Genomic DNA, 12,035 nt, shown 5'->3' with positions numbered 1-12,035 from the left:
AAGAGTAATGAATGAAATCATTAGTACTGCTTTTTGTGTTAAAAACACAAACGATTATTTCGATCGATTTGTATGGAGTGGTTCTTGAAGGTAACCATTAAGTCCAGGGTTGTGTTATTGTAATGGTATAATGAGCTAAAACATTTTAGTTGTGGATATGATTTTAACCTGTGGCATTTATTACAGTAGTATATTGTACATAGTCTAATAAAATATTTTGAAGATACTTCACATTGAAGACATCTTGATAAAGACCCAGAAGGGTTTTAAAATCATCACTGTTTCATTTGATGGAAATACTGTTTTAAAAAATTCACTATTTTATTTTTTTTTTGTGCCATTCTTTTGCGATATTTTAGGCCTGACTGAGCCTTTGACCTGTAAATTGGTTTGCATCTCTGCAGATCATTTTGAGTCATCCGTAAAAACATAATCACGGCTCCATCTTGTTCTAAATATATGCAATGTGCAAGATCAATATTTATATGTTTATCTAGCCACCTTACACCTTTTATGTTTATTTAGCAAGCCGTTTCAACTTATTTTCATACAGGCTGGGACATTCCACAAATTTGACTACCGTAAAATGTTTATTGGAGCAAAAATAGATTCAAAGCCTTTGTGAAGCCTTAGGAAATTAGCAGTTCCTTCTTGGCTTTTTTTTTTTCTCTAACCCAACATTCTGCTTTTTAGCCCTGAAGCAAAACGATCTGGTATTTAAAAAAAAAAAAAAAAAAAAGTTTTTTTTTTTTTTTTTTTAACCCCTTAAGGACACATGACATGTCTGACATGTCATGATTCCCTATTATTCCAGAAGTTTGGTCCTTAAGGGGTTAAACATTCTGTAAACCAGAAAGCAAGATATTTGAAAACGCTCCACAGTAACGATACGTGATAAGCCATTTTAATTCACCTGCCACTTAATGCATTTATGTGGCCTTTGTTGTATGTACATGTGCAGCATTTGAACATTCACAATCCCCTCTGTAAGAAGGCATGATCTGTGTTTTTTGAGTGATTCTAAAGCAAGTTAAAAATACACCGATTACACAATTAGTCACATCTTGGTGTTTGTGTGCGTGTTTAAAAGTGATTGAAGTACAGTAATTCTTACATGGGAGCTTTATTTTTTATTTATTTTCAGGATTTTTGAGATGAGATGTGAAAAATAAAATTAAATGTAGGCATCCATATCTATTTATCCTATAAATGGGTGCTTTCATCTTTGCTTTATGGGAGCCATTACTATAAGCTGTTTAATTTACACCTGGTTGAAGGCAGAGAGAGAATACACAAAAAAGGAGACCTTAAACAATGAGCTTGACTCTCTTAGCAATGGTTTGCTCTGTTTACGGATTTTTATTTTTATTTTCCATAGACTTTAATGAAGAAATTGCTATTCAGTATGCTGAGTAAAACCTTACTCTGCTAAGAAAATCCAGCCCCATGATCCTATTTCTAATTTGTAATGTCTGCCCAGGCTGTGCTTAGACTGAACTGGATTGTGATGCAGTTTCCCAAATCTTTCAAGGAACACAAACCTGTATCCCTGGCCCCGGCCCTCTCCCTCCGCACTCCAAGCTGGGTAGGATAGGGGATTTTTTTATTTACTGTAAATGCAGGAGGTGGGAGGGAGCACACCTCAAGCCTCCCCCTGTTCTGCTGATCACAGATCTGATATTGGGAAGTTTAGAACAGCGTCTCGGGCTGCCTAAGACACGTGCGCCGGTGGTGTAACTTGTTCAAATAGGTTTGGATGAGCTTCATTTCAAGTAGAAACATTACAGAAGTGGTCATGGTGGTTGGAGTGACCCTGTAATCTCCTGCATATGATTTGCATAGAACATGTTTGCTGATGTGTTTATAATGAAAAATTACTCTGTGCAGAGTTTTATTATGAAATACTGTCAAAACTGAGGTATTTTTTTTTGTTTGTTTTTTTTGTTTGTTTTTGTTTTATATAATCTAATTCCACCTCCAGTCATTCGACCTATCATTCGTGGATTACTTTCAATATTAAAGTTTTCCTTGCAACCTTTTAAAGTAGTCAGACTACAGTGCATTCAAAAATTGGGGATAACAAAGTTGCCATACATTCTAACCTGTGATTGTTTTGGGTGTCTTTTCATAATGTGCATTGTTTGTTGATTTTCTCATCCGGTTTTGCAATGCTGCGGAGTTGCTTCCACTATTACCATATTAGTTTAGCAAATTGTGGGCAGCTTAAAAAGGTCAACCCTGTGAAATCCTTGTTTTGTATACTGTGGTCAATCAGCTAGTATTCAAACAGGCCAGCAAAAGCAGATTGAGTGAGTGTTTTTTTTGTTTTTTTTAATGTGATTTTAACCCCTTAAGGACCGGACTGTTTTTGCGATGTTGTACATTTGCGACCAGGCATCTTTTTACACTTTTGTGGTGTTTGTGTTTAGCTGTAATTTTCCGCTCTCTCATTTACTGTTCCCATACAAATTATATATTGTTTTTTTCAGGACAAAAGGGGCTTTCTTTACATACCATTATTTATATAATCTCATGTAATTTAATTTTTAAAAAATTAAAAAATATGATGAAAAATTGAAAAAAATACATGTTTTTTGACTTTTATGTAAAAAATATTTTACTCATCTACAAAAGCGAATGAAAAAAAACTGCTAAATAGATTCAAAATTTTGTCCTGAGTTTAAAAATACCCAGTGTTTACATGCTTTTTGATATTTTTTTGCATGTTATAGGGCTATAGGTACGTAGGATATTGCGGTTTCAAAACCTATATTTTTAAAATGTATCAATAGTGACATTGTAACACTATTATCTGTCATAAATCGCTAAATAACACCCCACATGTACATATTTTTTTAAAAGTAGACAACCCAGGTTATTCAATATGGGGTATGTCCAGACTTTTTTAGTAGCCACTTAGTCGCAAACACTGGCCAAAGTTAGCGTTCCTATTTGTTTGTGTGTGAAAAAAGTAAAAAACTAAATTGAACGCTAATTTTGGCCAGTGTTTGTGACTAAGTGGTTACTAAAAAAGAGTGGACATACCCCATTTGCAATACCTTGGGTTGTCTTCTTTTGCAAATGGTATGCCATCATGGGGGTAATTCTCATTCCTGGGCTACCATACGCTCTCAAAGGCAACGTAACCAACCTGGCCATTTTCAATGTAAAAATATTTGACCCATATATTTGACCCTGTAACTTTCAAAAACGCTATAAAACCTGTACATGGGGGGTCCTGTTCTACTCAGGAGACTTTGCTGAACACAAATATTAGAAACTGGAAAATGTATCACAACAATTATATCATCAGTAAAAGTGCTGTTTGTGTGTGAAAAATGCAAAAAAAAAAGTCACTTTCACTGACAATATCATCGCTGTGATATGTTTTACTGTTTTGAATCACTAATATTTGTGTTCAGCGAAGTCTCCCGAGTAAAACAGTACCCCCCATGTACAGGTTTTAGGGTGTCGTAGAACGTTACAGGGTAAAATACAGTGATGGCAAATTAAATTCTATGGACTTTCGGCCTGAGTTGGCAGGCAGGTCCCTTAAATTGCAATCAATAAAATAACTTAATTATGTAAAAATATTACATAAATACGCACGTAGAATTTAAATATATATGCATATTTATATATTTGAAGTCTACGTGTATATTTATATAATTATTTATGTAATTTTGTATATGGACATATGAATAGTTCGTATTCTTTTTATTTATTTATATATACATAGATATATATACAATTTCATTCTAAGTGTATTTTGATATAAATATATATATATATTAATATCAAAATACAGTTAGAATAAAATTTCGTATAGATATATAATTTTTTTTAAATTTTTATTATTTTTAATTTTTTTAATTTAAATTACTTATTATTTGTAGTTTATAATAATATATATACAATATATAGTTATTATATATTATATATATATATACACGTGTGTAATTTAATTAGAAGTGTATTTTTATATTAATATATGTACATATTAATATAAAAATACACTTAGTATGACATTATATATATATATATATGATATTTAGACGTATATTATATATATATATATATATATATATACACATATATAATTATTATTTTTATTAACTTTAAACTTTATTTTTTTTTATGATTTTACACTAAGCAGGGAGACTGCCTGTCAGCACAGACAGTCCCCCTGCAGGCAGACACATGGACACCTATTGTGACCATGTGGTCGCCCTGTTGAGCGATCACATGGCCACAGGGGTCCTAATTCGCCATGGGGAGACTGTCTGGGCTGCAGGCAGTCTCCCCACAACGGGAGCACCGCCGGGGGAACGACGGCGATCGGGTAAGTACATTGGACCGTTAGGACGGCTCAGGACCGTCCTCGGTCGGCAATGCAAAAATGCCGATGACGGTCCTGAACCGTCCTCGGTCCTTAAGGGGTTAATATGAAGACAAAGGTCAATTTAAAGAACCACTATAGCGTTGGGAATAGAACACTGTATTCCTAACATTATAGTGTCCCTCTGCCATAAACTTATTGGCTGCCATAAAACATTTTACATTGCAGTGATAAGGGGCAGGCACATTGCATCCAGACCACTTCAATGTGATAAAGTGAGCTGGGTGCCTATAGTGTTCCTTTAAGTACCTTAGACAAAATAAAAAATTGCTTTGTTTTGTTTGTCTGTCATCCTTCATATTTATATATCGAAGATAGTTTATAATCCATTTTTGCTGTTAAAGAGCCATATTTAGCATTTAGACTCTTGCTTTGTTTTATTTTTTTTGTTAAGTAAAAAAAAAAAAAAAGTACTTGAAAAATATCAGCAATTTAGTGAATCATAATTTGGATGCTGGTTCACGAAGGCCACTATAATAGGTGAATTATTATTTTTTTCATTATTATTTTTTTTTTCCTCTCCATTGGCTCCCCTGAGTAGCCTGGTGCTCGTGAAATTCTTCTCCTAGTGTTTTCCTCTTGTGAATTTTATTTGGGACACAACGGGGTGAGATAAACATGGTCCGTTGTAGAGCAGTGAAGAGGCATCAATAAGGGCAGGTGGGAAACAAACTAGGTTTTGTCTCATTTAAAAAAAATAAAAAAAATCTATTGGCATTGTAATGACTACGTATAATTGTGTGACACATTGTGACCCATATATGTTATGATTATAAATACAGTTGCCATTTTCCAATATTGATAACTGATGATGCAGTGGGTTTTGCCTAGGGCATGGCATCTCTTGGGGTTAAGTGGATAGAGCCCATCAAGTAGTCATCAACCACCACTGGTGCACAGCCTAACTAGCGCACTACAGTTTATATTTTTTTATTTTTATGTATGTATATATATATTCAATTTATTTTATTTTTTTGCCCTTTAGTCAGTGTTTTGTTGCTTTCTGTTGTCCTTTTGCAGAGTGAAGACTACATCTCCGAGGTTCCTATAGAGCTGGTCAGTGGCTGCATAGAGAGCCTAGAAAGTGAGCCTTGCAAAGAACTTTTTAAAGATTGCTCCAAGTAAGCTGGGGACTTAAGAGGACATGGATTATGGTACTAAAAAATGTTTGGATCCAATCAATCTTGCCCAAATCACAAAAGGATTTAATTGCTGTGTATCTGTAATTTGTGTGGGAGGTGGTTGCAATTTACTATTCGGCTATAGATGCGTTCTTACAGTATGTATTTTAATGTATGTTTAATTACCAGTTTGCCAAGTCCAGTGTACCTAATATTTTGCCCATGATAATTCAAAGAGACACTATAATTGACAGAACAACTGCAGCTTAATGTATTCTGGGGAGTATAGTCAAACCCTGTTCATATAAACCATGCCTTTTCAGAGAAAAGGCAGTGTTTACATTGCAGCCTAGGGACACCCCAGTGACCACTCCTCAGATGGCCACTGGAGGTACTTCCTGGTTTTCTGCATCTCTGTGAGGAGATACTAATTGGCCAGGGTGGTGTTTGGCTCCACTCCCTAGCCCTGCCTCCTTGCCTGAGATTATCGATTCTGATGTCAGCCAAAGAGGCGGATCTGGGATGGAGCCAGTGCCAGTTACTTCCATACAGATCTGAAAATAAGGTAATATTTTCCTATATTTAAAGGGGGGGGCCATGGGGGCTAGATAGTTTAACACTATAGGGTCAGGAATACACATTTGTGTTCCTGACCCTGTAGTGTTCATTTAAGCAAATATTTCAAAAGACAAATTAAGAAACTATTTCAATTGAGAAAATTCATGAGTTATGTTGCACTATTTTGTGTGTGTGTGTGTATATTTGTGTATTGTGTGTGTGTGTGTGTGTGTATATATATATTGTATATGTATTTTTTACATTTATTTATTTTACAAATTTTCAAGCGTTTTCCACTTTTCCTTCTTCTGAAGAAATACTGATAAAGTGGGTGTGTGTGTGTGTGTGTGTGTGTGTGTGTCTCTATATATAATATAGAAATTAAATACACACATGCAGTATATAAATATACAGGCACTATGAATTAGATGGCATACCATGTCCAATTAAAAAAAAAAATATGTACTTGAACTTAAGGCACTATTCTATATTTATAATAGACATTCTATTTTCGTGCATACCATCTCACGTTTGCCAGAATTTGCTTCAGGCATTCTTCATGGCTATTGTTTGTGTTCACATTATGCTAAATATGTAGTTGCTTTAACAACATATTTTGTTCCATGTTTGTCTTCGTAATGCGTTGTTTTTGTTGAATTTATTTCAGGCTTGTTCATGACTTCCTCAGTATGGCTCCATTTTCAGATTACATAGATAGCTTATATTATAACCGCTTCCTGCAGTGGAAATGGCTTGAGAGGTGAGTTGTTAATAAATAAGTGATATGTATATGTGTGTGTTTATATAGGTGTGTGTGTGTGTGTGTGTGTGTGTGTGTGTATACACACACACACCTACCTGTCCTCCTCCTTTTCAACGATGCATTGAATACTTTGAATGTATTACTCATAAAGTAACCAATGGTCACCATTTTATGCAGTTTTTTAATTTAATTTATTTTTTTATCTTCCTAGAGGACCCGTTACAAAGAACACATTCAGACAGTACAGAGTTTTGGGCAAGGGTGGCTTTGGCGAGGTAAAAAAATATTTGCACTTTTCTCATTGCTCCTCTCTCATGCGTTGTGGGATCTGTCCACTTTCTCTCAGTCTTGTATCTTTTGGCCTTGCTTCATTTTGCAGATATTGGTTGTCTACTTCTAGGTACACCTGTCTTTCATTTCTGTAGATAACATCTGTTGTGGTTATCTTTTTCCTCAATGAATCTGCTTTTCCTACAGAAAGCAATGTGAATATAGATTTTGACATGTCTGACGCAATGATTTTGTTGACACGTTTCTGCTCTTATATCATGAACAATTGAGGCTTTCTGCAGCTCCTTTATATATCGGACCACTAAAGACACAACAAACACGTCATCTCATTGAGGTGATTTGGGTGCAGTGGTTGTTTAGTTTCATTTAACCCTGCAGTGTAAAACATTGCATTTTTTTTTATATATATATATATATATATATATATATATATTTTTTTTTTTTTTTTTTTTATAGAAAATCCTCCTCTAGTGGTTGTCCTACTGATAGGCACTAGAGGTGCTTCTGCTGTACTGACTGAATAATACTCAGTCACGTGACATTGCAGCCCAGGAAGCATTTTGATTTTTTCCTTCCAATGAGGAAGCTTGAACACACTCACCACACATGCGCATTGGTTCCCCCAATGCTCCTCTCAGATGTGACATCACAGGAGGTTGAGAGGTGTGTGCAAAAAGTGAATGTTATGGTTTTCACTTTGTACTGCAAATGGGAGAGGGACATATCTAGCTTGAGACGGGGGAACTATAGCTTTGAACATACAGGTTTGTGTTTCTGATGCTTTTGTGTTCCTTTAAAGGGACACTGAGCATCATAATAACTAAAACATTTTATTGTGGTTATGGTAAAATGGGTGCAGTTCCTCTGGGTTTTGTCACACGTTTTTAATGTTGTTTGATATAAAAACGCGACTCGTTCACCACCCACGACAAGGTAATGCGGAGGTTTCGATTCCACATTTTATTTATATATGAATGATTCCTGTGTTCAAAACCATTTTTATTTTCTCCCTCCTAGCATTATGCTCTCTGAAGTCACAGCGAAGCCCACATTTGGGTAGGCTGACCTATTTTTCTTATTTTTTTTTTTTTTTTGGGGTGAAGGTAAGCAGGGTTGTTGTTGTTGTTTTTGTTTTTAATGTGTGTATGTATATATATATATGTATGTGTGTGTGTATATATATATATATCATTTTTTTTAAACACTATTTACTCATTTGGCAGGTCATGGTTTTTACCAATGTCCTGCACGGATTGTGATTTTGTCCGTTCAATCTCTTCTGTGCAGTCTGGGGGCTCCAATATTGGCCAGAACCTGAACATGCATGTCCTAGTGTGCTTGAGACTAGTGGGAGTTAAACTCCTGAGCTGCATCTGCCAATATTTTAATGACCGCTGCTAAAATAGCTGCTGCCCTGGACTGTAACATTCACTAATCGCAGACAGCACCGGAACATGTATGTAAGTTTGCCCCTTAAATCCTACACTATCCTAGCACAATCCACCAAACATTAACACCTATGCTACACTCCACCATTAATAAACCTAACCCATACACTACACTATTGCTAAACTTACAGTGTTATGTCTTAATTACACAAGTTGCAGTGTTATGTCTTAATCACAATTTCTCTGTAACCTTTACTTTGCTAGAGGAAACTAGTGACCACAAAAAGCAGCCACACCTCCCAAAACATAATTACCGAAAGCAAGAGTTATTCTAGGTCAGAAAGCTTGATGTTTCATTACTTAATAGTAAGTTGTAATATGTCAACAACAGTGTTGTGAAATGTAGGTCAAAAAAAGCGAAGTTGTTTGGTAGGAATCGCTCCAAATATAAAATTATTTTACATCGGTATATACATACGTCTTTTGTTTTGATCCTTAGAAACATAGAAACATAGAATGTGACGTCAGATAAGAACCATTCGGCCCATCTAGTCTGCCCAGTTTTCTAAATACTTTCATTAGTCCCTGGCCTTATCTTATAGTTAGGATAGCCATATGCCTATCCCACGCATGCTTAAACTCCTTTACTATAGAAATGGGGTCACAGCTCTTGCATGGGGTCACAGCTCTTGCTCTTTTCAGAGCAAAGGTAGGGAGGGGACAGATTTTTGTTAGACATGCAGTTTAAAGATGCACAGAGATTTTACAAATCTACCAGTCAGTCCGCACACCTCACCCAACACAAGCACTATGCAGAAAGTAATGCGTGCCATCCCCATTCCTCCAAAAAATTCATAGGCGAGTGATCTCACAAGTATGTTCAACTTTTCACCCCATATGTGTGCATATAAGCAGGGATTCTTAACAAAAAGATAAGTCCATTAACGATGTATTAGCTGGAATGTATTATTATATAACTTTTATGTGAATGAATTATAAATCATGTACTTCAAAATTACAGGGATATCGAGATGAGACGGCATGAATCTTATCTCCTCAAGACTCTCAGTCCCCATGGTCTAAAATGATGGGTTTTCTTGTGCCCACTTTATCTAGATTTTTACCTAGACTTTTAGATCATACAGTCACCTCTGATTAACAGACTGGAATGTAATTTTCTTTTTTTGATTTATTCTATTTAGTTTTTGCCTTGTGCTGTCAGTTGGTTTTTACATGGTATTCATTTATGCATGGTACAATTTGCTCTTTTAGGCACTTATATGCATAAGTTGGCTTGATGAATGGACTCTCTCTTGGTGATAGGATGAATATGCCTCAGTGGTAGGAATTATGAGGGTTCACTCAAAGCATGCTGCTTGTACATTTATTCTATCTTAGTGAGTGGTTTATAGGAAGACATTCTCTAGAAGCCTTAAAAGCCTCATTAGACCGTATCCGATTGCTGCACTTATCCTTTCATGTTAATGCCCCCTCCGAAAATAATTATTGTATTACATTATTTATTTATTGTTCCTAGAGTTATTAACTACTCATTGGATAAGTCACTTGTTATATAGGATATTTTTTAGTGTTTAGTTTTCATTATAACACAGTAATTGATTTTATATATATTTCATTTATTAAGCAGGATACTTATCTGTCTTTTTCTTATACATTCTGTTTGAGTTGCCGCTTCGTCTGTATGGTTTTTATGTTAACATTCTCAGTTTTGGCAGACCCTTTGTCACTTGTCAAGTGTATTCGTTTAGCTGACCATGTTCATTGGCCTTCAGCATAGGAGAATAGTTACTCCCCATTTTCTTTGTCTCCCCTTAGGAGTGCCAACCAGAGATAGGAGTTCAATGTTGATTTGGGGTGTTAACTTGCAGTGGGGAAGTGATCCCGTTTGGTAGCTACCACATCTTTGCATTGTATGGAGCTTTGTGGGTGGAGCTGTGCGGCATGTCCCAGCGATAGTATGCTCATTAGTTGCCTCCTTTGCCCCATGATCTTTCTAGCTGTGGATTTAGCCCTGTATATCTCCTGGAATCGGAAGCCTGTTTATACCCTCCTTTTGCTTAAGATCCCCTTTACAGATTACATAGGTTGAGACGGTCACAGGTGTCAATCCTTTCAGCCAACATTTCACTTGTTGCTATTGAAAGCTTATATGCTTTGAGAATTGGTCATAATCCTATCATTGTGCCTTCATTTGAGTTTGTCCTCTTAGCCACTGATGAGATTGGTTGGTTGTCTGCACACCTACAAAATGTGGAGAACGTAAGTGCATCAAAGAGGATCAGTCCTCATTTTTCCCTGACGAAGGTATAACACTGAAATGCTCATCGGGCTTGTGTTTTGGTTTTTTTCACTGTCAAACTATGGGTGCAACTTTTTCCCTTTACTTTAAAGTGTTCTGATCATATATATGTAGATCGATTATCTATATGTAGAAGCAAACTGTTTTTTTGGAAGATTTTTGTGTCATTCGAATGTCACTACTTCCCTTTTTTCACATTGTGAACAACGTCAACCTTTTTAGTTCATGTCTCTCAAACTTACAGCTATGTAGGTACACCCACCTCTTTAAGGTGTACTGAGCTAGTCTCAGAAGGCTTTGCATACTGCCTCTAGCTTAGTATTTTGAGTAGTTCTCAAGCTAGATATTTAGCAAATATTCCTTTTTTTTTTTTCTTCACTTTTGATGATTAAGGTTAGTAGTAGGATACCTCTTTCATTTCTTTGCTATACACTTCCATACTCCTCTACACTTTATGCTATTTCATAAATTCTCTTCTCAGGTTTAGGTGCTATACTTAGTTTGAAGATTTTATAGGCTATATATACCTGCCCCCTCTTCCTTTTCCTTTGTAAGATTAGTTTTTATTGCAGCTGCTTATAAAAGCAGACCACCAGAACAGTATTATATGACTACATTTTTTTCCATAATGTATACTCGTCCCTTTTTTTTTTGTCTCCATAAGATAATTGCTGATGAAGCTTTTCCAAATATGTTTTTTCCTACTTCAGTCCTACTTGTTAGAATCTTGTTAAGTTTCATTGGGTTGATGCCCCTGCTTTGGGATTAAAGATTTGTAACTTTCTCCACAAGTCCTCTCCCCTGTATTAGAGGGTGATGCTGTGATTATTTTCTTAATTGTGTTTAGCTTATGGTAAAAATGGAAATGTTTCAGTTTTAATACAAATTAAGGAACCGCGCACAAATAAAAATATACAAAAATGGGGATTCAGTTCCACCATACGATACTTCACAGTACCACAATAACAGTGGGTCCTACACAAATTCCAGCGTGGGAGACAAATTAAACTGTGCTAGTGCTAAATAAGCTAAAGTATATTTAAATGATCTGATCCTTTTTGTCTTTGCTATGTAACGTTTTGGTTTTGAGCCCAAAAACTTTTAGCAGGACAAACGTTTTTGTTGGCCAGCACAGTTTATCTCTACTCACTTTTTTTTAATTTAATTTTCTTTTCTTTTTTATATATATATACAC

General features: G+C 35.6%; 1 protein-coding gene across 1 annotated transcript in view; it reads left to right on the top strand.

The window, feature by feature from the left end:
- The window catches only part of GRK6 (G protein-coupled receptor kinase 6), a 51,890-nt gene that overhangs the window by 22,926 nt on the left and 16,929 nt on the right, over window positions 1–12,035 (top strand). The window contains exons 5-7 of the mRNA XM_063447314.1: window positions 5,420–5,520; window positions 6,746–6,838; window positions 7,053–7,116. Coding sequence (XP_063303384.1) covers window positions 5,420–5,520; window positions 6,746–6,838; window positions 7,053–7,116 — 258 coding nt within the window. The remainder of the gene's footprint in view (window positions 1–5,419; window positions 5,521–6,745; window positions 6,839–7,052; window positions 7,117–12,035) is intronic.

Source organism: Pelobates fuscus, chromosome 3 (genome assembly GCF_036172605.1).
Source record: "Pelobates fuscus isolate aPelFus1 chromosome 3, aPelFus1.pri, whole genome shotgun sequence".
Classification (NCBI taxonomy): Eukaryota; Metazoa; Chordata; class Amphibia; order Anura; family Pelobatidae; genus Pelobates; species Pelobates fuscus.
This window is presented reverse-complemented; position numbering and strand designations above follow the sequence as displayed.